General features: G+C 37.5%; 1 protein-coding gene across 2 annotated transcripts in view; it reads left to right on the top strand.

Annotated features, from left to right (window-relative positions):
• Positions 1-26,796, top strand: part of LOC129279841 (dystrobrevin beta-like) — a 45,582-nt gene extending 18,786 nt beyond the window's left edge. The window contains exons 5-18 of one of the 2 annotated variants that reach the window (XM_054915898.2): positions 1,048-1,133; positions 1,804-1,961; positions 3,445-3,559; positions 4,941-5,113; positions 5,525-5,646; positions 6,861-6,941; positions 7,785-7,878; positions 8,829-8,911; positions 11,148-11,352; positions 16,938-17,166; positions 20,024-20,083; positions 23,220-23,373; positions 25,140-25,311; positions 25,661-26,796. In XM_054915898.2, the coding sequence (XP_054771873.1) occupies positions 1,048-1,133; positions 1,804-1,961; positions 3,445-3,559; positions 4,941-5,113; positions 5,525-5,646; positions 6,861-6,941; positions 7,785-7,878; positions 8,829-8,911; positions 11,148-11,352; positions 16,938-17,166; positions 20,024-20,083; positions 23,220-23,373; positions 25,140-25,311; positions 25,661-25,666 (1,738 nt within the window). In that variant the 3' untranslated portion in view covers positions 25,667-26,796. Of the gene's footprint in view, positions 1-1,047; positions 1,134-1,803; positions 1,962-3,444; positions 3,560-4,940; positions 5,114-5,524; positions 5,647-6,860; positions 6,942-7,784; positions 7,879-8,828; positions 8,912-11,147; positions 11,353-16,937; positions 17,167-20,023; positions 20,084-23,219; positions 23,374-25,139; positions 25,312-25,656 lie in introns of both variants that reach the window. The other variant, XM_054915897.2, reaches the window with a different exon arrangement.
• Positions 26,797-27,255: the final 459 nt, after the last annotated feature.

The raw sequence follows: 27,255 nt of genomic DNA on the forward strand, positions 1-27,255 counted from the left end.
ACCTCCCACACCTCGCGCAAATCGTACTCTAAACACGTAGTGTTGACTGTTGGGGCAAAAAGTACATCCTTTATAAAACATTTTAGTCTTAATTTTTTATACCCCTGCAAATTAGACCCTAAACACGTATAGCTTTCCTAGCCAAATAGATACCCTTTTTTCATTATTTTAGTGTTTTTGACATCCTTATTACGTTATGTACGTAACGTGCCCTATCTTGAAAAAGACATCCCTTTTATGTGTTTTTTTGGTCGCGCATGGTATCCACTTGTCAATGTGAGTGGCCCCCCGGGATTCATCCCAGTGCTGTCGCGGGACCGATGAAACCCCGCTATAAATGCATTCACATTTGAAGAGTTATAAATTCATGGAACCACTCCTCACACTGCAGTCAGAGATTGAAATAACCTCTGTATCAAACACAATCATGTAAGCTCGTGACCCCGTGAGTGACCATGAAACTCGTCTTAATACTTCTAATCTTAATTTACAGATCACTGCCGGAAACACATCTGTTCGCTGGATCCTTGATCTTAACTTTTGTTAAATATTTCATTAATTCATTATTGATTTGTTGGCTTATAGTCAGAAAGTAGTACGATTGGTTTATCCCAATGTAGCAGTTTGCCTTCATACTGAAGGCAGACCTGGGCTCTGTAACACAAAGGTTTGCAATCAATCGCTAAATACCAATGACCAATCAAGATCATTGTTGCTTGCGCACTCTGTTTAAAATACTGACTGGGAACCAATCAGTGTGGTTCTTTTATATTTGCAATTCATCGCTTACCTTTGTGTTATGGAGCCCAGGACAGTAGCTGCTATGACTATGGTTTGAGTTTGTTGCATAGTTATAGCAAGGCAAAGTTATCCCTGGGTAGTCTATTGCGGATCCAAGCATTCACACTGAAGGCAACACAGCTTCAGTCTCGGGATAGTCCCGGGACTAGCGCGGTGTTTGAGGCCAATGTGAAGACGGTAATATTAGAAGTGATGTTTGCTACATGTATGTTATCTTCCTTCCTTTGTTTTGTTCTTTCAATACAGTGGAGCTACTGGCAAGATGACAGTCTTCGCCCTCAAAGTAGCACTTTCTACATTGTGTGCTGGCAAGCTCTCAGATAAACTCAGATGTGAGTATTGTACAACACTCTTAAATGAGAAGATGGACTATGTTAGAAATGATTGTAACCTGGCTGTCATAAAATCAGTTATGAGCGATAAAACTATAGTTTTTTCACCTGCATGTAATTGCAAAATATGATCCATCTTGGCGGAATGACATATTCTCTGCCCTTTCTGTGATCATAGAATTGTTATTGGAATTATATTTTTCTTCATGATCTGTTGATGTCATTTGATATACTATCTTTAGTTCTTCAAGTAATACTCATTAAGCAAACGTTTTTGGACAAATGGATGTCTAACTGCTGTTGCCTCATTGACTTTGGTATTGGGGTTGCTTGGAGGCTTGCTCATACTGGTATTTATATGTCATATTCTATTTTTTGTCAAAGAATAAAATCAATCTATTAAAAGTCTCAGAATTTTATATCAAATGGAAGGATATCCCTGTTTCTCTCAGAAATATGTGTGATGATTGATTGTTCATAACGAGTCAAAATTCAATACTGTAGTTGCAGGAGGGACTGAAAAGCATTATCACATTTAATCATTCATACACTGTAATCTTTCATGCATGACTGATAGCCATAACCAACCCCCATATTAAAAACAGTTCATTTTTTCTTTCATATAGCATGAGACATCCATATTTATATGTTTTATTTGTATAATTTTCAGACATATTTTCTCAGATATCAGATGGTAATGGAATCTTGATACATTCAAAGTTTGATGAGTATCTTAAGCTAGTACTTCAGCTTCCTACATCAGTATTTGAAGGTCCTTCATTTGGTTATGATGAGAACACTGCTAAAGCATGCTTTGGCCAAGGTCCGGTACGTAATCAAACCAAACACATTTATGATGGTGGTCCCCAAGTCTGCGCGCCTAACAATTTGAGTTAAGATTTAACATGAATTTCTTCTTATTTCACAAAATCTTTCAGTTAATAATGTTCCTTATATTATTATGAGTAAGCGTACCAAATTTCTCATTGAAAAATGAAAGAAAATATAGGATTTTCTTGAAAAAACCTCGGGCTGTCATTTTCAGATTGAAAAAAAAATGGTACCCCATGTCTGCGCACTCATTCACTGTGCACATGATTGGGGGATTTTGATGAGAAAGGCTGCATTTTGAGGCCGTCACATGAAATGCCCTAAATTCATTATTTTTCCACTATTTTGAGTCAGATTTTTTAATGAATACCTGTCTATGTATTGCATGTGTAAAGTCTGTGTTCGTTGCGTATCTTCTTTTACTAGAATCGCGCAGATACGCGAGTGCGCAGACAAGGGGGGCTGCGCAGACTTGGGGGAACTTGCCATATGTATTATTTCAACCGCCAGGTTTTTTTGTCGTTGGGAGGAGGTGTTTTAAGGTTGGGGATGAATGAACACCTCTCCTCCCACAGAGTTGCCAACTGATATTCATTTTCAGTATTTAGTACTGAAAAAATGAGAAGAATACTGATGGTTTCAGGCAAAATACTGATTTCCTTGTTTAGGTTTGTGTGTTTTCCAGTGGTGTTTCTTTCAAAATGCTGATTTTTTTTCACCAAAATACTGAGCTTTTTAAATAGTGAAATGTTCTTTTTCAGGTCGGTAGCTCTGCTCCTGTCCCAAACTTGGTTATCCATGCCACTGTTCACGTGAGGGGCACAAACAGATTTGGTTTTATTATATATATTATTAGTTATTTATGCTCATTTGTTTTTATAATTCATTTATTTTGCTCCAGTTCACTGAATAAATTCCTAGATTGCTAATTTCAAATTTTCTTTGTAACATTCTAAATGAGCTTAAATCATTTTTCTATTAATTTATTTTATGAATATCTTGAATATTTCTTTTTGTTTATATGATTGTTAATTTTTTTTTACAAAATTTATTGCAGAATCTTATCGAATCATAATTATGCTAAAATTCTGTAATCTCAGCAAAGGAAAGTAAAAATAATCATATAGTTATAGGTCAGGTGGGAAAACTCAATTTGCACTGACTGTTTACACAATATCTCATTTTGGAGGAACTTTGGGTCTGACATGCACTTGAATAATGTGTTATTTTGTTTGCTGGTACGCAGGTGTTGCAAATTTGGTTTATTAAGGTGCAGGAGACCTTAAAGTGAAAGACAATTTTGGTCAACAAAGTTTGCACTGCGGCGGAATGTCCAGGGAGGATGTTTAGATCAACTGCCCCCCTGCCATTTTAGGGTTGATCGTTTTCTTATTCTCTTATTTCATTTCTGGATTCATGGAGAAAAATATGTGTGCAAAATGTTTTACGTGTCTTGTTATATTTTGTTTACTTCGTACAGAGTGCAAATCGGCGAGTGAGTCTGAATGAGTTCTTAGATACAGTACTAGCTGAACCAGGACCGCAGTGTTTGATGTGGCTTCCTCTCATGCATAGGATGGCTAATGTTGAGAATGGTATGCTTTCATTCAGTCCTTCCTAAACAAACAAATTACATATATGTGTATATTTGTAAACAATGTACATGTACATCATAATATTCAGTTTTTGTTGCTGTAAATGCCGCCTTTCCGTCGTTAGTGATATCAACATCATGACTCTCTGCTTTATACAGTTGAGGCCAAAAGTTTACATACACCCATGGAATTCAGTGAAATTTGTTCGCTTGCCAAACATCGTAAAATTTACTATATCTTCAAAATATACATACTACCGGTACCATGACCAATTTGATATCAAATGAAAGAGCATAATAATGGAGGTACTTTCATGTTTTACTGGTGTCAGAGATTACATAGTGAGCTCCAAGGTTGTTTTGCGTCATAGGTTCAAATACTGGAGTATAAGCTGTTATTTTCCCGTACAGAATTTTCCCAACATTTTTGCAGGTTGTTGAATTCGCGATCGGAAGATGTACCAAGTACTTCCACAGCAATTTAGAGAAGCAAAAATAGTGCAAAAAATGTGCAAAAATATGCTCCTCAAAGCCCCCATGCTGGTGTGTCTTTTTTACATGAATATGCACCTGTAAAAAACAGTTATTAAGTGTGAAAAAAGTGGCTTAAATTTCACTTTTTTGTACCTCAAGATCTGATAATTCATCATGTCAAAGTTTGATCTGTAAAATCAATCTTTGGAAGTTATGTTACATGTAGATTAATTTTTAAAAGTTAGTTGAAGTGCAAAAATGTAGAATTTTGTGAACAGAATCTTACTCCTTGAAAACCTCTGGTCATGTGACTTTTGAATATTAATGAGTATGCAAATAGCTGCCAGTGTACCTGTGCATAGAGCCAATCAGGCGACAATAAAATTAAATTATTTCATGGAAAATACATTGTAATATAACAGTGAGTGAATAAATATTGATAAAAATATGTTAGGATATAATTTAGGCTCTGATTTTGTTTGAGAAATAAAAAAGTGAAATTCTAGCTAACTTTTCGAATTGCCAACTGTACTTTCTCAACCTTATTTCTTATATAGGTGCATATCTCAATTTTTAACCACACAGGATGTTTGCAATAGTAAAGCTTTGCAGTGTTGAGGACATTGGCACTGATTAATAAATGTGTCAATATTTTCTTGCGTTATTAAATTCGTGGCTGATTGGCAATTCGTGAAATCTGCAAAAAAATAACAGCTTAAACAGTATACCTGAAAGGCTTTCTTTCTTGATGTTTTAAAAAAAGTTCTGGCTCTGTATTATTGAAGCAGAAGAGAAACAATATTTAGTACTAATGCCTATTTTACTCCATTTGGTAATTTTGATTTGAGAAACAATTTTTTTTCTTCAATTCTTGTATTTGATTGTGATTATTTGTTGTATTTTTCCAGTATTTCATCCTGTTGAATGCAGTCATTGTCACGGTGATAGTATGATGGGCTTCAGATATAAATGTCAGCGTTGTTCAAATTATCAGTTGTGTCAAAACTGCTTCTGGAGAGGTTATACGTCAGGAAATCACTCAACGGAACATGAAATGAAAGAATATTCTTCATATGTACAGGTAAATAATCACTAGTAGATCAATAACAGACCTTGCCAACCTTCTACCAAAAAAAAAAAAGTTTTCTTGAAAAAAAAGTATTTTTGAACAACAAAGAGTATTTTCAAAAATTTGTATTTCCAGATATACATGTATATAAAAATCATCAACCTCCCCCCTCTTTTGATAATTGAAGAACACTTACAGTTTTTAGTACACATACATCTCTGGTACAGGTTTTTGTATTGCTCATCTAAATGCACATGTACATTTATAATAGACAACCTAGTTTTACAATAGTTTTAACTTTCATAGATGTAGTTATAAAGTGAATATCAATACTTTGATAGGAACTATTTTTAATCAGATAGTATGCATATCCTTACTTATCATTGAAATAATTTGAGGATTATGATTTTATTGTAATTTCAGAAATCTCCAGCGAAGAAGATGGGTAAAGCACTGAAGAAACCTTTTAAATCACCGTTAAAACAACCACGAGTTCCACACTATCCTGAGGAACCTGAAAGACCTCTTGATCTTTCTCATATTGTGTAAGTTAATTAATGCCCTCAGCTCCTGGTCTCTCTATTTTTTTATTTAGGCCTTCCCATCCTCTTGAAATTTTTCGCGATAAATCTGGAATGTGAAAAGATTGTGCTGTGATGTTCATGAGGTTTTTTTTTAAGTCTCGCACAACTTGTTAGACTATATTTGCAATGCCTTATATGCTATTCCTAAAGGCCTAGTCCCACTGGCCGACAGACGCAAAATTACAAAAAATGTTATTTCTTATACAAATCTAATGCAAATTCTGTATACAAATCTAACGCAAATTCTGTATGTAGCCAATATTCATAAAATATATTCTTTTACCTACTGAATAAAAGCAATTGATTTCATGTTACGCGTGTGCTGTGTGTGCCAATTTTCATAACAATTTCATAATCAAACTTCTATTCATCAGATGAATGAATACATGTAGGTCATCTCCAAGTCCTAAAGAAAAGAACATCCTTTCAGATTTACACCATACAATGTTTTAATTTTGATATTATATTCATCTCAAGTGCCATTAACATTTTTTGTGGGATACGTAGAATATCTGTAAAGGTCCCATCAAACTTTTCTGGAATCAACAGGAATCCAGCTGAATTTACTGGAATAAAAAGTGATAATTAGAATTATGGAAAAATTATTGTGGATTTTGAATTCACCCTAACTGGAGTTAAAATACGGTAAATTTACTAGATGACTTATCACACTCTAGTCACACTAAAGGCATAATAGAGTCAGTTTGAAAATTTGTGCTACACTCTGACAATTCTGACTGCATTCTGTGTGCATTTAAAATATTCAGGCCAATTCAGTCTGTAGAGTTTTGGCCTATGACATGAAACTTGCCATAGATATACTAGAGTGTTGTGACTTCTATCACACCAAGTTACAAGTTGTCAAATGAAATACTTTCAGAGAATTCTCAACTTGAAAAAAAAATGTTTAATTTTTTTTTCTTCTCCTAGATGATGTCTACCATCATAAGGGTATTCAATGCAATCAAAGTCATTTAACACTAGCTTTCAGGTCATTAAAGCCTCTGAAATGTCCCATATGTAACGCGCACAAATTCTTGGACTTGCCCTTATATGTGATTTGGGCTTCAAAATTTAATGCTCTCTGGATGAGGGTCAGACCTCCATTGTCAATTATTAGATGAGGACGATATTATGTATATAACAAATAATGTTATGTATTTTTTTATGTGTAGGCCACCTTCCCCCATCACAATTCTGACATACGACAGTCCAGACAGTACAAAGATACTACGAACAGAGGAAGACTTCAAGAAGTAAGTTCAACTATGAAAGGTCAAGTTGATCCAATCAAAATGTTAATTTCAATTAACAAAAAAAAATCAGCAAGCAAAAAGCTAAAAATTGCAGCAAAATTGATATAAAATTAGAAAAGTTAAGACATTTTTAAATTTGGGTTTATTTTTACCAAACAATTTAAAGTGGTGATATGCAAATGACACAGCCAATGTTACACACTATATCTTTTGTTTTTTAAATAATAAATATTTCATATTTTTCTGATTTGACAATAAGGGATACATGTATCTTCATTAGGCCACAATAGTCAGAACTATATTAATCTCACATGTTCAGGATCCAAACAACCATTGTATAATAAACAGATATATCAGGTTTTCAGAAAGTACAGTAGAATTATTTATCCGAGGTTGGTCTGGCAATTACTTTCCCGATTAGTAGTTTGCCAGTCCAACCGAGGATAATTCCCACTACGCTTTCGAAGGAAACGCCTGATATATTTGTTTTATATGGTACTTTAGAATTTAGAACCAAAAATCCATGCGCTAAGCTTGCAGAGTCTGGTTACTGGCGTTGAATGACGCACTTTTCCCCAAGCGGAACGCTGATTAGTGCCTGTGCCGATGCGTCACTGACTTGCCCAGGAGAGACAGCTCGCTGACCGTTGCGCCCAAGAGTTTAGCCAAATATCCAGTTTTCTGAAATAATGACGTCAGAATATTGGTGTAGCGAAAAATATATTGAGGTATGACGTCACGCAACATCATAGTTGAAATATATTTGGTCACATGATCCTATTTGAACCAATCACTATACAGGATTTAATCTATGTAGGATATAAAATATGTTATTTTTTGTAGGATGAACAACAGTCTTGATAGTGCAAGGTTAGATGATGAGCATAGACTGATAGCTAGATATGCTGCACGCCTCGCCAATGCAACTGCAAACCCGGTAAGCAAACTTTGTTTGATCTTTTCTTCACTCTATTTTCCCATATGAAATAATATGTGAGTCCAGTGCTCTATACAATGTTTCGATGCGCTGCATACTATTACCCAGGATTGAGCACGGCTTCTCTGGTCAAGTGCTTGAGCATCCAAGGAATTTCTTCCTACTGGTTACCTATATACTACACAAGGGTGGAGAGTGGCAAATGTACATGTAGATAAACACCATGTCAAAGGACAGGAGTGATGCAATGGGATTTGATTACAGGTCCTTGGGGTTGATGAATCTGTGCCATATTGCATCCAGACTCCAATTAAAGGGCCCAGCAACTGACAAATCATGGGGAAATTGAAACAATACGAAATTTGCAAAAGGCCAATTGACTTGCATAATATAATCCGTCCGTCATGAGCGCCCGTCAGACTAATGCGATAAAAGTTTGGACAGCACGAATTTGACCGAACTCGTGATGGCTATTTACTTCGGATCATCGCAGTTCCAGTTTTCAACAATCCCAATTCCTAGACTTTTAGCAGGTCTCTTGATTGCTAAACCAAAATAAATAACCACTGTGAAGTTACATGTTTCAAAGTGAAAACACGCAGTTTACTTCTGGTTGGTTAGTCTACTACTGCTACTGCTCTCCTATAGACCTCCCAGACATGCCGGCATCTATTACATAACACCCCAGGCAGGCATCTATTACATAACACCCCAGGCATGCAGCCGAGTGAAAGACTTGAATCCCTTCTCTGTTCTGAGATAAGCCTTGATTTCCCCATGATTTGTCAATGAAAGGTCGCTTTAATGTCATTTTAATAAGTCTCCTGCCATGGATTGAAAGAATAAAAGGGCAGGATTGGGACGGGGTTGGGGCGGGGATGAGAAAGGGTAGAACCAATCACCTGTTTTTATATGATATCACATCGCTTTATTTTCCTTTAATCCTGTAGAACTCTGGCCCTGAATTGCCTCCTGGTCTGGATGCTAATAGAGAACAGAGAGAGCTCATTATGCAGCTAGAATCTAAGAACAGGTATGGTATTTACACATATATATAGTGCTTAACCATATGTTAACTGGGCTATCATGAGGCAATTCCATCGTTGGAGAAGGCAAACCCCTGTAACGAAGCATGGAAAACCTCAATCACCCCGGGCCAGTTATTTAAGTATCTAAACATGTGTTTCTTGACCTCGATGGGTCTGAAAAAAACTAAACCGCAATTACATACGCAGTGCGCCGATTCAAGCAAACTCGCTCGCCATCACATGCAGTCATTTTTATTTCTCTTTAATAGTTTCCTTATTTCGGGGCCGATTTTCTTTGTTCAAAACTGAAAACAGAATAACATTGGATTTCAAAATACAATATGCCTTTGAAAACTTGGTTGAATATCAAATAAAAATAATTGAATTCCGAAAGCCTAATACAGGCAGAGCTGCTTGTTTATGGTCTACCCTCGGCTTGCCTGATAAGAGGGATTATCGGCGATACAGGGTTGAGCTTGGAATTGAAATATCATGGATCCTCTCTCTTTCTGTCTCTCTCTCAATCTCCTTTTACGTCTCTGTACTTTTCCTTCTTTACATTTATATTTGTTTCTTTAAATGTTATTCTTTCTTTCTTCTTTCCTTCCTCTGCTCCTATCTTTCTTTCTTCCTTCCATCCTTCGGCTTCTACCTTTAAATCTTTCTCTTTCTTTCTTTCTTTCTTTATTGCATACGCAGCATCTCTATTCAATCAAACTATGCGGTCCACCAGCGCATGCAATCATTTTTATTCTCAGTTTCCTTTTTTTCGGGGCCGATTTTCTTTGTTCGAAATGGAAAACAAATTAACATTGAATTTCAAAATACAATATGCCTTTGAAAACTTGAATAAATATCAAGTACAGTAATTTAATTCTGAAAGGCCTACTACAGGTAGAGCTGCTCTTACCTAAAATCACAGCTGTTTGGTCTAATCCTCGGGCTTGCTCCTGCGGAGAAGAAACATTACATAAGAGGGATTATCGGGCGATTCAGGGTTGATAGCGCTTGGAAATGAAATATCTTGTTTCCTCCAACGAGGATTTTGTTATTGGGGTATAGGACCGTAGCAAGGCCATGAGCTGGTACGGTGAATCTGCAAGAGGGTTTGACGTAATGATTTCAGACCAACACATACTGGGGGGGGGGTCAATTTGATCCCCCCCCCCCCCTTCAGATATCGGCCGTTGATTGCGTGATCGCCGCGAAAATTTGCACGCGCATAGAGCCGTATGTAAGTTACAAGACTATAGTAAAATTTTCAAAAAATAAATTGCTTATATTTTTGAAATAATTAATTATGCAAATAAATGTATGAAACACGCAAATATGATTTGAAGCCGTCAAGCGCGAAAAAAAATTAATCCCGCAAAAATAACAGCGTTAATGGTACTTCCCCAAACTTTGTAGGCTGCTGTTTCTAGTTGACTCCAGTTGTTTATCCATGCTCGTTTTTAAACAAGGTGATAGATCTACAGACTACATGTACCTATTGAAGTGAAAAAGAACAATATTACCTGATTTTATCAATAAAAAATGATTAGGAATGAATCTACCAGTGTGCTTTCCTAAATCTCTTCTTGAAAAGCAAAATGTCCTTGTGTTTTTCTCAGCTCAATATGGTGACACACTTCAATGCATGTGAAGCTGGAGTCTATGCAGTTTACTCATAGCTTGTGAGTGAATGTGTTGAAAACAACTTAGATTTGGAAAAGCTATAATAATAATAATAATATTCCGCATTTATATAGAGCTTAATACATCAGAACGACGTCTCTAAGCGCTTTACAGACATATTATTACCCCAGTCATCGGATCATTGCATGCCCGCATACAATGTATGCACCTTCTCCACTCCCTGGGGAGCATTCCAACAAGAGTTCCAAGACTCAATTGCTAGGCATACTACATGTTGGCTTTCACATCCTACCGGGTACCCATTTAACACCTGGGTGGAGAGTGGCAAAGTTTGATTTAACGCCTTGCCAAAGGACGCTAGGCCATGGTGGGATTCGAACACACGACCCTCTGATTACAAGGCGAGAGTCAGAACCGCTACACCACGACGCTTCCACTATATATCCAATTGTCTTATGAATAACAAAATCAGGTATGATTACCTTTATTACTGAGTCCCTATGTTTTAAATTCCATTTTAATTTTTATTTTAATACAATTTTCAATTTCAAATTTCATTTTCAGTTTGAACTGACAATTCAAAGTGATTTTCAATTTTTCCAGAGAGATCATGCGAGAAATCCAACGATTACGACAGGAACATGATGAAGCTGTGCGGTCATCTCACTCTCAGCGTAATCCAACTCTTCTTGCTGAGCTACGACTCCTGAGACAACGCAAAGATGAGCTAGAACTCAGAATGGCAGCTCTTCAAGAGAGTAGGAGAGAGCTTATGGTACAACTAGAAGGACTAATGAAATTACTGAAGGTAACATTATGAAACACTATACTTACAGGACAAGTCCACCCCCCAAAATAGTTTATTTGAATAAAAAGAGAAAAATCAAACAAGCATAACACTGAAAAATTCATCAAACTCAAGAGCAAAATAAGAAAGTTATGACATTTTTAATTTTCGCTTAATTACATGTACACACACAGTTATATGCACATTCCGGTCGGTATGCAAATGAGGGAATTGATGATATCACTCACTCACTATTTCTTTTGTATTTTTATTATATCAAATATGAAATATTCTAATTTTCACCTCATTGTCCTGTGAAACAAAGATTTATTTCTCCCTGATCACATGGAATTACCATTACTTAACATTTTATGGTTCAGTAGAGTTGGCCCTTTTTGTCAAATCTGTAAAAATTGAAATATTGTATAGTTCAAACAACTAAAAACCAAAATAGTGAGTGAGGGGCATCATCGATTTTCTTATTTGCAGGTGACTAAATTGTGCATATAATTATATGGTGAAAAATAAGCGAAACTTAAAAATGTAATAAATTTGATGAAATTGTCAGCAATATGATTGATTTTTCTCTATTTATTCAAGTCAACATTTCTGAGGTGGACTTGATCTTTAATTCTTCTCTTAGAATGGGGGACTGTATCCCCATTCACATATCCTAGCAGTTGATCATGCTAGCAGGAAGCATGTCACGCACAAAGAAATCAAAGAATTGTACAATTAATTGTTCAAAAATTATTCAGATGCTACTTATGCATACTTTTAGAATATTTTCTTTATATATTGAAAATATGCTCCAAAAATTTCCGTTTTGGTGTACATGTATAGACACTCTGTTTGGGATTTCAAGAGCACAGTAAAAAAAGAAATTGAATCAGCTTCATGTAGCAAGCCAATGTGTATATTAAAGGAAAATGAAACCTTTGAAACAGATAGCCTGTGTTAAAACAGAAAAATCAAAGAAACAGATCAACAAAAGTTTGAGAAAAATTGAATAAATAATAAGAAAGTTATGAGCATTTGAAGTTAAGATCATTATCATAATGTAGATCCTCCAGTTGGAAATGCAACAAAGATGTGTGATGTCACTTGTGAACAACTTTCCCATTACCTTTCTATATATTTCACTTAAACTGCCTCTTTTATCACATCTATCAGTAGATCATGTATTCTTTCTATAAGAGGGCATGTAATACAGATTTTTTAAAGAATACATTATGGATAAAGAAATTGTATCACTATCAGAAAGAGCAAAAAAGGACATTTCAGGGGTATTTTATAGTCCCTCACAGGGAAAATTGTTCACATGTGACATCACACATCTTTGTTGCGTAGCCAATTGGAGGATCTCCATAGCATTAGTGATTGCAATATTCAAATGCTCATAACTTTCTCATTATTTGTCCGATTTTTCTCAAACTTTCTTTGATTTTTCTCTTTCCACACAAGCCCATTTGTTACAAAGATTTCATTCCCCTTTAATCCTAAGAAACCCCCCCCCCTTGACATTCTTCGCAATAAATCCGCCAGGCGAAATTTTTTGACCGCGTCACTTTTTACTTTCATGTCTCCCGCAACTTATGAAACCCAAATTGTGACCACCGTGTACGTGGTTCCGAAATTACGTAAATTTTCGTAAGAGCATGCAGACCCAAAATTGCAAAAAAAACATGATTTTGTGTACAAATCCAATGCAAATAGTGTTTTTAGCCAAAATTCATAAAAGTATCATTATTTTTCCTTTTACTGCTTAAAATCAATTAATTTTATCTTGATTATGGACAAAATAAAGTCTCCGACAATTTCCATTGAAAAAACAAGAAGTCGAAAAAACAAAGAAATACATAAGAAATTTAGAAAATAAAATACATAAAAAAAATAAATGTGATGTTGACATTAAAAAAAATAAATTTAATCAGATGCCTATAAAGAGTATGTGAAACAAAAGTTAGCATTTTAGGGGCATTATTTTGTTAATAACAGCAAACTTCTTGTTTTACGCATAGATTAACGTAATTAATGAGCAATGAGATTTTTCACAGAATTTGATATTATAGTTTTGTAGATAATGCCATGGGTAATGCGCATGCCAATTTTCGTCGTGACCGCGCGATCGACAGCCAAGATCATCGTGACCGCGTGATCGACAGCCAAGATCATAAGGGGGGGCTGAATCAGCCCCCCCCCCTTAGTCTTCTTAGGCCTCGAAATAGCCCAGTCTAATTAGGGTTAAAGCCTGTCTCACACCTTTTAAGCTGCATATTGCTGCGCTCACCAAAAAACGCAACACAAAGTTCAATGCCGCTTACTACCCAACAAAATATTTGGTCGCAATCATACCTTTGTGTAGGTCTGTAGGAGTACAGAATGGTGTAGGTTTCACGGTACACCATGTATCTTTCTTTGGCAAGTGTTGGTCCTGAAAAGGACCACCCAAACTCGACGTCTCAACAAGTGTGTTCTTGTCGTCTTCAGGAGAATGAGCAAAGTTTGTAAAAGCAGGCCTCATACATGTATACTCTGTCAAGGTGCCGTATGCACGGTACCTTGTAGGGTGCATGTCTCTGATTGGCTGGATAAGTCACATGACATCCACATATGCGGACATGGGTGATAGCACACAAAATTGGGGGCGCAATACCAGCGAAGACCGGAAATGCCGTCAAATTATCATTCCCGCCGAAAATGGCATGAATTGCAAAAGCCGCCACTTCCTCCGGTATCACTGCAATGCTTGCCAGTGTGTGAAACGACCCGGCAGGCTCTACACAATAGCGTATGGCACTATGTGTGGGGCTAATTAGTCTAATTAGCCTCTTTGTCTAGAACTGTAAGCCAGATGTTGCTGAGTTGGAGGCCGCTGTCTTGAGGAACAGTGTTATGTTCCTCAATCTCCAACGCTTCTCTGACTCTCCGCTGATGCCACTAGGCGACACGTGTGACCAATCTACTCTCATCCCAGAGGATCCGGTGATCATGCGTATGAGCATGATCGATGGTTGCAAACTTGTCCCTCTCGTCTCTCCTACCATGGGCCTTGTGTTCCTTAATCTGAGTGTTAAAGGACCGACCCGTCTCACTGCATTCACAGGGAATTCGGTAAACTCCAGGGAGGTCCTTGGAGCAAGGGCGCCGGAAGCGGGGGGGCATAAAAATAAAAAAATTTGGGGGCAAAACAAGATTTTTGCCCCCCAATGTGCCCCCCTAAAAGTAGAAAAATGAGAAATTATTTAAGGACAAAAGTAAATGATTAAGGCACTTTCTGCCTAAAAATTGTAATTTCCATTGTCAAAAATGAAAAAATTTTGCCCCTGACGGGGCAATTACATATCATAGTAAGCCTCGCGTCTTTTGACGAACATGTCCCTCTGTGAAACATACCTTTGATAAGCCTCTTTTCCATCTGATTACAGTGTGGTAACGTTTAACCTTTTAATGACTACATTTCAGACTAAAACCGAATGGCAAATTGAAAGTGGTTCACCAATGCATGCTGGCTGTGTCGGCTAACAAACGCGCGGTCCCCTAGACACGCTCAGACCGGACCCGATATCACTAACGCGCGTGAACGCTAGTTACTCGAGCAACATATTATGGAATCTATGTCATAGCTGTCAAGCCCAGAAACCATAACATCTCGAGGTCGTCATATTACATTACTCTAGGACCTACTCTCAATCTTCCAATTTCTCGCCTATCAATTTGACTTCTTCCGAAGAAGTAAAATTGATAGGCGAGAAATTGGAAGATTGAGAGTATAGGCGAGAAATTGGAAGATTGAGAGTAGGTCCTAGAGTAATATTTCTTGAAAATGTGTGTAGTTCTGAAAATGACTGTAAAACAGAAAAGGTTAAAGAGTTAAAGAGGCTTGAGTAGTTGGATTATTGGATAAATGAGAAGATTCTAGTTTGAGTCGGCGAATGGAGTGCAGAGCAGGAGTACTCATCTATCAACTACTCAAGCCTTTTCAACTCTTCAACCTTTTCTGGTTTACTGTCTTTTTCAGAACAACGCTCATTTAAACAAAAAATTACTCGACTATCAACTGTCCACTTCCTCCCCTATCAATTTCACTTTTTCGAAAACTCTACATGGTGTACCGTCAACCACATCCGCTATTGGAATGTAATTGTTTTCTTTTAAATAATGTTACATAATGTACTTATGAACTGCGGTAGTTTGTTAATCAGTTTATGATTATTTACAAATGAATATTTCCTGGAATTTGATATTCATCATTTCCTAGTTATGGTCACATTTTCCCCAGAAAATATGTAAAGAAAAAAGAAGATTTTGAAGGAGTCATCCAAAAGTGCTTCCCAGCCATACAAAACATGCAAACGGAAACACATAAATCGAGTAATGTTTTAAACTTTAATGATTTTCAGAAAAGTTTTAAATTGTTAGACAATTAAGCTTGTCATATTTCTTTTTCCTCCAGTTACAAAATATGAAACGTATTGCCCATGCATGGATAATCAGGGACTATATCTCCAATGCTCATGTCAGAAATGATTTGCATAGAATGGGGATTTAAGTGCATATCGACGTTTGTCACGTCAGAACAGTATGACATTTTGAATTTGAAAAGACATTCATTAGAATTTCTTTTGTTTCTGTTGTTACGCTTCTTCTGCTTAATACACTCCTTGTTCTGACAGGAATTACTTGAAACTTATGATGATTGTGCTCTCTCGCATCGTCCGTGTATGTAAATGTACATAAATAAATGTTTCTGAAAGGATATTGCATGAAAAATGTAATTTCTGGTATTTTGAGTCAATATAAGCGTAATACGTAATTTAATTGATCAGACATGAAAACCACATTCCGAAGCGATCGTTTTGCGCGTAGATTTCATAGGTTCTCATAGATTATGAGTATAGTCTTTCGTAGTGAATTCTATGTTTAATTCTCAAGAAATTTATTTTTTGAATGCTCTTAGAAACGCAACTTTTATACTCCATTTTTACACAAAGTCCTTACCGTGGGGGGGGGGTCCCACACCCTCTCCCGCTCGATCGCCCTCGGTATCTCACGCTGTCAAAAATATTGTGCACCCTTCGGGATTTTGCCCCCCCCAAAACTGAAAGTGTTCCGGCGTGCCTGCCTTGGAGTACAAAATTGCATGGAGCAAAACGAGGTGAAGCCAGCTAAAGCGTTGGTTATTCGAGGTAAATTGAGCTTTTACGCTGTGTTAATGCCAGTGCAAGCTACTCGCTGTTGCTCGTTTTTGCACTTCCTTGCTAAAGTCTGCTTGTTCCCTCTTGTCTTTGCTCAGATGCATTTTGGTTGTGTTTGGTTGCGTTCAGTTGCAGATGTTTGAAAAATTTCAAACTTCTGAGCTTGAACGCAAGGCCTCTGCATTTAGTCTGCATATTGACATCATATTAGCTCGTTTTATTGGTTTATGTTGCATTTATCTGCATTTAAGCAGTCTGCAGCTTGAACACAAGCCCAAAACGCGAAGTTGTGAGCCAGGATTAAGAGATGTACTCCCAGACTGTTGCTATCCTCCCATTTGTTTGCTCTCTTCATAGTTTCTTACTCCTTTATATAGTATAATGTAAGATTGCATTTTTTCTTCATAGAACCATGGTTCACCAAGGAACAGTCCCAATCACAGCCCAAGACCTAATCAGCCTCTCACCCTAGGCTCTTCCACACAACCTTCCAGGGCAGCTATCACTTCAGACTCTGTAAGAAATGGAGAGCAAACTGGAGGAACAGCTGGATCTAGGAGTTTACGCAATGATTTACTTGTAGCAGCAGACTCAGTGACTAATGCTATGTCTTCATTAGTGCGAGAACTCAATTCAGGTATGATATTGGGCATTCTCTTTTTTTTTTAATATTACCTTCAGATAATCTCTATATACATGTACTCCAGAATTCATATGCCAGTGTATTATTAGGGACAGCATCATATTTCTCCTGTTCATAAAGATTCTTCTTCTTCTTTGTAGTCTGCTTCCTTCAATCCTGAAGATTCTTGCAGAACTTGGTGAAGTGTGTGTCACAAGGGTAAAGTGCATGTGCCAAATATATACATGGTGCGAGTAAAAACAGGTATGGATCTAGCTGTTGGTGCCTTTCGTCAGTTGCAGACGAAAGGCTTCGGTTGATGGGGCTGTCACAACATTTACTGGGAGAGTGTTCCACATCTTGATGGTTCTGGGGAAGAAGGAGCATTGATGTTGTTGGGTCCGTGATTGTGGCATGAGATATCCTTGAATGTGAACAGCTCTTGTTGATCTAGTACATTTGGTGATGTATGCATCAGAGTTGAATGGGACAAGCTCGTTGTGGATCTTGTAGAACATCACAAGGCGAGAGATTTCCCGTCGTTGTTGAAGGGATGTCCATCCTAGCTCCTGCAGCATCGATGACACACTTGATGTATTGTGATATCGATTCAGTGTGAATCTAGCTGCTCTGCGTTGGATCATTTCAAGCTTGTGGATGTTCTTGGAGGTTGATGGATCCCAGACAGTAGATGCATATTCCACCAAAGGTCTGACGAGTGATTGGTATGCTGTAGCTTTCAACTTGGGAGAGTTTACTCGCAGGTTTCTTCGTAGGAAGGCAAGGGTGTTGTTAGCCTTTTGACAAACATTGCTGATGTGACTGTTCCATTTTAGGTCTGATGTGATAGTGACACCAAGATATTTTGTTGCTTCTACAGGAGTAAGGATAGCATCTTTGAGTTTGTACTGGTGTACAATCCTGTTTCGCTTCCTGGTGACTGTGATGACTTCACACTTATTGGTGTTCAATTCCATCATCCATTTACTGGTCCACTCACATAGTCTGTTGAGGTCTTGTTGCAGCTGGTCAGCATCAGCATCTGACTGAACTGTGAGGTAGATGATAGCATCATCAGCAAACAGTCGAACTCTTGACTTGAGTTGATCAGGCAGATCATTGATATAGTAGAGAAAGAGGCAGGGGCCGAGGACAGAGCCCTGTGGCACGCCTGAAGTTACGTCGACTTGAGATGAACTACAACCATCCAGGAGCACTTGCTGCTTCCTGTTATGAAGAAAGTTGGCAATCCAGCGGTTGTTATGTCCTCTAACTCCATAGAACTCCAGTTTCCGGAGAAGGCGTTGGTGACTCACCTTGTCAAATGCCTTGCTAAAGTCCAGCACTAAGATGTCTGTCTGCTTTCCATCTTGAAGGTTGTTGGTCAGGTCACTTACCAGTCCTAACAATTGTAGCTCACATGACCTGTGTTGTCGAAAGCCATGCTGAAGAGGGTACAGAATATCCTGGTGGTTTCCATGCTTCATGATGTTACTTGCAAGGATATGTTCCATCAACTTACATGCGATGCAAGTTAGTGAGATGGGTCGGTAGTTGTTTGGTTCTGCTCTATCTCCCTTCTTGTAGACAGGCACTACATTGGCATTTCTCCAGTCCTCTGGTATCTCCCCGGTGCTATAGGACTTCCTGAAGATGTCCCTCAGGGACGGTGCGATAATGCCTGATAGCTCCTTGAGTACTCGAGGGGTGATGCCATCGGGACCAGGTGCTTTCCTTGGCTTCAGATTGTCAAGCAGTTTCTTGATACCTTTCGTTGTAATGATGACATCTGGCATGGTTTCATAAGGTGAAGAAGGGGGAAGCAAGTCAGGAGGCACTGGAGTCTCTTCAGTGAATACTGATTGGAATTGATGGTTGAGTGCATCGGCCTTTTCAGTGGGGTCGGTAAGCTTCTTTCCGGCGGACTTAAGATGTGAAATTCCTCCACTGTCACTTCGGTTGAACTTAATGAAGCTCCAAAATCGTTTCATTGCCATGAATTGATTGTCTTCATCATCAGATCCATCAAAGATAGACTCAAGATATTTCCAGTATTCTTTCCTGATCTCTGTCTGGATGATCCTCTTAAGACTGTTGCTATACTCTTCAAGGTTATATGAAAGAAGTCCTCTAGATTTCAAGATGTTTTTACATTTCTTGACAACCCTACTCCTTTTCTTGATGAGCTTTCTAATTCTTGCAGTCACCCAAGGTAGGTTGGCTCTGGGCTTCAACATTGCATGAGGAATGTGTGCCTCGATACCATTCTTGATTCCTGCTTGAAATATGTCCCACAATTCACTAGTGGAGGCTTCCTCAAGCTTGGATGATATTTCATCAGCTACTTTTGACATGCTGTCCTTGAACCCTTCCCAGTCTGCTTTGCTGTAGACTGGGACCTTTCTAGGCATTTGATGTCTTCTTGATGGTTTCATGTCAAAGGTCAGCAGAGGACAGTCATGATCCGATATGCCAGGAAGGACACACACATTGAAGGCAAGGGTGGGATTGTTGGTGAGGAACAAGTCCAGAGTGTGATGCCGTCTTGTAGGTTCTTCTACAAGTTGGGTAAGGCCATGATCATCCAACATTTCCCCAAACTTATGGTGAAGAGCAGGATGGCTGCACGCTTTTACTGTCTGGTTTGTCCAGTCCCAGCCTGGTAGGTTGAAGTCGCCCCCGATGACAACAAGCTGACTTGGATTCAATCTTGACAGTGATTGTTGAAGCGCAAGTAGGCTGGTCTCATCACCTTCGTGTTCGTTAATGTGGAAAGAAATTGTTAGTCCACGTTGTTTGTTTTCAGCTTTTCAATATGTTTTATTTATTTTTCAATATTTAATTTCAATTGTTCTTCCGTTTTTTTTTTTAGAGGATGATCAGAATGACGATGACGATGAAGATGATGGAAACCCATTGAATACAAGCAATGGTAAATAAAAACAACAGTTTGAATTTCAGTGATATTTATAATGAAAATAATTTTGAACTTGATGATAGAAGTAGTAATAATCAGAAGAATTCTAATAGTGATAATCCTTACTATAATTCTGGTAAGGGATGAATTTTAAAGTTGATTACATTTTGATTAATTGACAATTTTTTGACTGATAAATCATACCAATTAGCTGTACAATTGCTATGTGATGGGCCTAATTTGTTTTTTTGTTTCAGATTCTCTCTTTGTTTCCCCGCTTTTATTTGTAATTGACCAGCGAATTACTAAGAAAAACAGTCCCTTCTCAATTTTTAATGTCTAGTTTGTCCTCTACTTACTTTTGATATATTTTTTTCATATTACATAGAAGTTCACAAAGAGTTTCTTGACCCAAAATCATGATATTTGAACCTTTATTTCTTGATTTACTTCAATAATTGTGATGTATCCATCTACTTTTGCTAGTTTATCTTCATGAACTGCCCTTGAATATATAGTACACAGATTTTGAAGAAGAGTGACGTGTCACAGGAATACAAGTCTCTTGCAATCCTGCCTCATCTTGCATGGGCACTCAGTCGCTAATAAATTTGATTTCATAGCGCCTTAGAGCAACGAGGGCTCGTTACACCTCACAGATCGACTCTGCCAGTGCTCCAGCGCACTATAGTGATCAGCCAGGTGTAAGAGGCCTATCCACGCTCAGGGAAGCCGCCATTGGGATGACCCCCCCCCCCCCCGCAGTATATTGAGGAAGATTATTTGTCTGTCGACGAATCATTCCCAGCCTACACCACATAATGAGCACTTCTCTTGCGATACCTCCCCATCCTTACTCACTGACTTAGTCGGCTGATAATGGAGAGGAGTCATTTGATTTCTTTCAAGGGCATCCCCCTTGCGAATGATTTTATGTCCGCCTTTGAAAAAGGGCGGCAGGTAGGCTGAACGTACCCACAGGAAAGTGTTATCTTCCCTGCAGCTCTACGGAAATGATTTATTCCTTTATGCATGAAGACCGAGTCTTTTCATGGCAAAAAGCATCCCCCCCCCTCAACATGATGGGGTGGGAGCTGAAGTGGATACCTGCTTCTCGGGTGCTGTGTATCCCTAATAATCCGGGGGGGGGGGCATTATGCCCTCCCCCCTGTCAGATTTTTGCTGGTACTTCCTAACACCACAAAATTTCGAAACAAAATTTCAAGAAGTTTTTTCCTGATCTCCATGCCCATTCTGATACCAGATTTATGGCGATCTGACCTACCGTGCGGATGTCCAATTACATTTACCAAACACATGTCACTGAAATTTTGCTATTTCTCTATATGACTGTGTATAACCCTATGGACAAAATCAGGAGCTTTTCCAATTTAAGTAAATCATCATTGTTTCAAATAGTGTAAATAATTACCACACACACACCCACACATACGCATGTGAAAACGCTTGACGAAAAGAAAGAAATACATAAGAAAATTGAAAAACAGTAATATACATAATAGGTAATTACCACATCTTTTTCTTTCAGGAATTGATGAGGGGGTTATGAAAGATGTAGCAAAAATTGCTATTCCTAAGGCTTTATTCAGTGAGAAATGCCAAAATCTATGATTTCTCGCATAAACTAGTATAAATTAATCAATTTTAAAAAATGAAAGGACTTTCGTAAATTTAGCTATACAACTTTGTAGTTTACCTAATTCTTGACCCTTGTGCAAAATTTTGAGGCAATCGGGCAACTCATGGCCGAGATCTCAGGGAGGGGGGCCATAATGCATACCTGCCAACCATTCCGATTTTGGCGGAATTATACCGATTTTTCGACCTCCATTCTGAATTCCGAATTTTAAAACCAAAATTCTGATTTTTGGGTTAATCAATATAGTGTTATTAGTGTTATTGAAACGGCTGTATGATGCGACTAACGCATGCATGGCTGTAAGATGCGACTAATACCTTGGTCACATTTGCTCTATGGCGGCCATACGGCGAGTCGAAAACAGCCGTTATATTAATTTTAATTCAAACCACCTACATGTAGTTGGACAAAAAAAATGTTAAAAAGGCTGTTTTCGACTCGCCGTATGGCCACCGTAGAGCAAATGTGTCCAAGGTAAATGCATATATATAAATATATATATATATATATATATATTTATATATATTTTTATATACATCTGTGTTTAAGGCAAATTTTTATTCTTCTTTCAATGTTCGTAATGCACCTTAACGCCCTCTACCTTCGTCTTTATGTCTATATGTGTATTATGACGGAATAAACCCATTCATAGACTTCACCCTTTCGTAGGATGTATGCATATATATACATTGCCCTTTTATCTTGCATCTAGATATACAGAGGCTTATGCTCTATTGATTTGCCATGTGTGCTCACAGAGCTTCATGGCCAGGGGCATACCTATTCAGGGCTTTACCGTTCGGTTTTTGCTGCATCGGCTGTTTTCCTTTTAGCTCGTTTTTCAAACTCCAATCTAGAATCTATTCTAGATTGTTGAAGTACTTTGTCCCAAATGCCCTCCAAGGAGGAAACAGCGTTGAAAGCTTCAGCATCTGCATCTCCCTTGAACTTAGTTACTAAGTTACCCACTGTTATCTGTGCCAGTCTAGCAAAAGTAGATGGATACATCACATTTATTGATGTAAACCATGAAAATACCTATCCCTCACCCCGTCCCCTTGCCTTGCGTGGCAACATGTCACTTTTGCAAGTGCTCAAAGAGGACGTGAAACGTGCATGCTAGCATTATATGGGTGTGAACGGAAGTAGAAGTGGTCATGAGTTTGCCAGGGGATGGTGCTATTGTGCAAAAATATGTGTTCTATATATTCAAGGGTAGTTCATTAAACTGAACAAGCAAAAGTACATGTAGATGGATAACATCCGATTGTCTCGTAATTTTCATGATTTAGAGCAGAATTTATTTAACATAAATCATGCAATTATACAATCATTTGATGGATTAAATATGTAATTTTATAGATTGTACCATGGAAAACATGTGTGCCTATTTCTGGTGTGATCGTGTGGTCGACGACTAAAATAATGATTTTGCGTTTTGTTTGACTTTCCAAGCATTTTCTACCTATGTTTTATTTTTGTTTTTGCCAGATGGTGCAATCCTTGTTGTAGAAGGGAAGAATGCCTCGGGTGAGCCTATTCTAATCCGAGGTAGAAAAGCAGGTTGGAGGACTAGAGGGATGTCTGATGAAGATTTTATTGCTGAGTTGACTGCTAGGAAAGAAGCGAGGAAACATACTGATGGGTAATTTAACTTCAATTTCTTTTCAACTTTGAGGCGCAGCTTTTCCGACGGCGGTGGCGGCGTCAGTATGAAATCTTAACCTAAGGTTAAGTTTTTTTAAATATCATCATAACTTAAAAAGTATATGGACCTAGTTCATGAAACTTGGACATAAGGGTAATGATATAACACTGAACATCCTGTGTGAGTTTCAGGCCACATGTACAAGGTCAAAGGTCATTTAGAGTCGTTGAACTTAGACCATTTTTGCGAATCAACATCAAAATCTTAACAAAGGTTAATACATGTATGCATGTACCTACCGTACCGCACATATATTGGTGGTACGGGGACGTGTCGCTTTGATGACCCCCTTCTCGCACCAAATTTTCGGCCATTTAGTGTCGACGAACTTTGGCCATATTGGAGGTATTTGCTGAATTGCCATCATAACTTTGACCGTTTATCGATCTAGTTCATGAAACTTACACATAAAAAAATTCAAGTAGTATTGAACATCCTGCATGAGATTCAGGTCACATGACCAAGGTCAAAGGTCCATTTGGAGTCAATGAATATATTTCATTATCATATGAATTTTGTTTATTTTTAAATAACTATTCAATAGTTGTTTTTCAAAGTCATCACTGCTGCTATATTGAATGGCACTTTTTCAAGACCAATTTTCTACTTTGGCTATTTACAAAGAATGCAACTTATTGTAGGTTTTGGGGTGACAAATTGTTCTACATCATCTTGTATTTCAGCATTGTTTCACTTAATTTCATATGGATACTGATCATAAAAACAATAATAAGCTCACCTTTTCAATATTCATGTTTTTTTTTTTATATATATCATATAAATGAGCCATTGTCTCACAAACTATTATTACCACATATAGATTTAGATGAATATCTGAGACTCATGTTATTGGGTTCTGCTCAAATTTTTAACCTTTAATTTAGTTTATCTGCAGGATATAAGTTTGTGAAAAGAATCAGTTTTTGTCTCACCTGCATAGCAGAGTGACAATATAGGCGCCACTTCCGACGGCGGTGGCGTCAACACCAAATCTTAACCGAAGGTTAAGTTTTTGAAATGACAGCATAACTTAGAAAGAATATGGACCTAGTTCATGAAACTTGGCCATAAGGTTTCAAGTATTACTGAACATCCTGCCTGAGTTTCAGGTCACATGACCAAGGTCAAAAGTCATTTAGGGTCAATGAACTCAGACCATGTTGGGGAATCAACATCAAAATCTTAACCTTAGTTTAAGTTTTTGAAATGACAGCATAACTTAGAAAATATATGGACCTAGTTCATGAAACTTGGACATAAGGTAACCTTCTCCTTCCCCCTCCCCTCCCCCTCTCCCTCCCCCTCTCCTCTTTCTTTCATTTCACTTTATTTCTTAACAATCTTGTATTTGTTTAATGGCATGCGCAAGATTTAAAACTTCTGAATAAAAAAAAACAGAATATGAAAGCTTGCTGCGCATTGACACTTGCGCTTTCGGGATAGTTTTGAAAGCAAGCATGATAGGGTTCTTTTGTTGAAGCACTTGCACTGGTTACCTGAAAAGAGGAATTATATCTTTGACTTTTACAATCCTAAATTGTGGAACAATTTGCCTGCCAACTTCAGTCTAATACATGAGTTAGATTTTCTAAAGGACATCTAAAACATGTCTATTTTGTCGTACATGGTAGTGTAGAGCTATGTGTAAAGCGCACAAAGTAGTTTTCATTGATTATGCACTGTATAATTATTATTGATGTTAGATATGGTCATACTGACGAGGGTGAATCATATGGAAGAACAGATGATGAGAGCTACATTGCAACTACCGATGATGCTGATTCATATGTGAGGACAGATGAAGAAATTAATATGAGAACAGATGACGAGTTCCAACGATCAGTTACAGATGACGATCATCGCGACCCAGCAAGGGTAAGCAAGTATACAAATTTTTCTTTCAATTTTGATTTCAAAATTAGCATTATTAACAATAAAAAGGAACATGCAGCTTGAAAGCTGAAGTCATGAAAATCGGTATTTCAATCGAGACAAAATGTCACTGTTTTTTACCTTGAATTGAAAAAAATTATTGCCTCTTCTTGAAAATTCAATCATGCGTGTATTTAATTGCGTATTTCCAGGCAAGACTGCATGAGCCATTCCCCTTGTTTTTAATTTGTGATCCCTGTTACTACAACTCCTTCAAATGACTTCAATGTGTGAATCATGGGCGATAGATCAACAAATTGTTAACTTTATGATCTCTCTTTCCTCCAGCTAGATGTAAGCAGAGGGCCCTTTGAGCGTGATAGTTTTACAAGAACCACAACTGATGAGGAAGGTAAGAGAGGATCTGATGATGAAACCAGACACAAGGAGAACGTACGCCAGTGGATCAATCGCTAAAGGGCCGTATTACCTTAAGCACCGACCCCTCATCCTCTCAATACTGTTTTGAATATTGTTTCGACATGACAAACATTACATTAGAGCTAAAATCCAGAGCATCTTTTAATACCAGCTTTATGAGTATTTGAATTTGAATCTTGTGGTTGTGATATATGTATTTTTTTTCAGGAATTAATGTACAAATAGACAGAAAAAACACATTTTCACCAAATGTGTTTGCACAATTCAGTACAATGATCAAACAATGCTGTTGGAAAAATTATTCCTATAATCTTATTTCCTCTCTTAATGTCCTTACAAATTTCTGTGGATCTTAGATAGACCTTTTGTGGTTGAAACAAGTGGAATCAAGTCAGACCCAATCCCTATTACGATTTCTTCTGAATCTCAGTTTAAATTGGATTTATCCTAGACAATGTACAAAAAACAAATAGCAAGTCCCAAATGAGTCTTGGGAGTTTATACCAAGTATTTGGGACTAAAGATCTCCAAACCCAACTATGCCAAGTGAGTAAAAAAATACTTGGCACCTTACAAATCCCCAATTTAAGGAAAACAATCTTTCTCCCAAATAATTTGATACCATATATCTGTGGTATCTCTTCATGCTTGGATAATCAGGAGGTATTCTTTGCAGTGATGTAATTTTTTATTTGCCAAAATAAGGCATGACTGCAATGAATCCAGATGCCAATGAAATTAACTTCAGGGACCCGTCTTACAAAGAGTTACGAGTGATCCAATCAATCGTAACTATGGAAATCCATCAGTGTCATAATTTTTTCTACAGGAAATTTGCACATTGTCCTTGGTAAACATAGAGAAGCACAGTGAATTTTCAAGAAAACAGTTAATGCATGAATATACATCAAAGTTGGAAAATATTTTGAACAAACATGCATAATAGATGTTGACATTGCTGGCTGTCCATAGTTGCGATTGATCAGATCAATCACAACTCCTCGTAAGATGGGCCCCAGAGATGATACTAAAAAGTATAAATTATTGAAAAGATGTTTTGAAATGGATTTTAACCCTGATGGGACTGGGTATGTATTGACGACTGGTGCCGTCTTACAAAGAGTTGCGATTGCAATCGCAACTAAGGAAAGCCAGCAAAGTCAACATATAAAATGCATGTTTGTTCAAAAAATACATGTAAATGTATATTTCTCTACATCTGTGTTTAAGGCGAATTTTTTATTCTTCTTTCAATGTTCGTAATGCGCCTTAACGCCCTCTACCTTCGTCTTTATGTCTATATGTGTATTATGATGGAATCAACCCATTCATAGACTTCACCCTTTCGTAGGATGTATGCATATATATATATAGATATATATATAAATTGATTGATTGATTGATTGATATAGTGATTTTTTTAATAATGATCAAGATTTGAAAATATAATTTTACAAGGGTACTGCACAAATTCTACTCGGTCAAAATGAACGATGTTATTACACA

Source organism: Lytechinus pictus, chromosome 17 (genome assembly GCF_037042905.1).
Source record: "Lytechinus pictus isolate F3 Inbred chromosome 17, Lp3.0, whole genome shotgun sequence".
Classification (NCBI taxonomy): domain Eukaryota; kingdom Metazoa; phylum Echinodermata; class Echinoidea; order Temnopleuroida; family Toxopneustidae; genus Lytechinus; species Lytechinus pictus.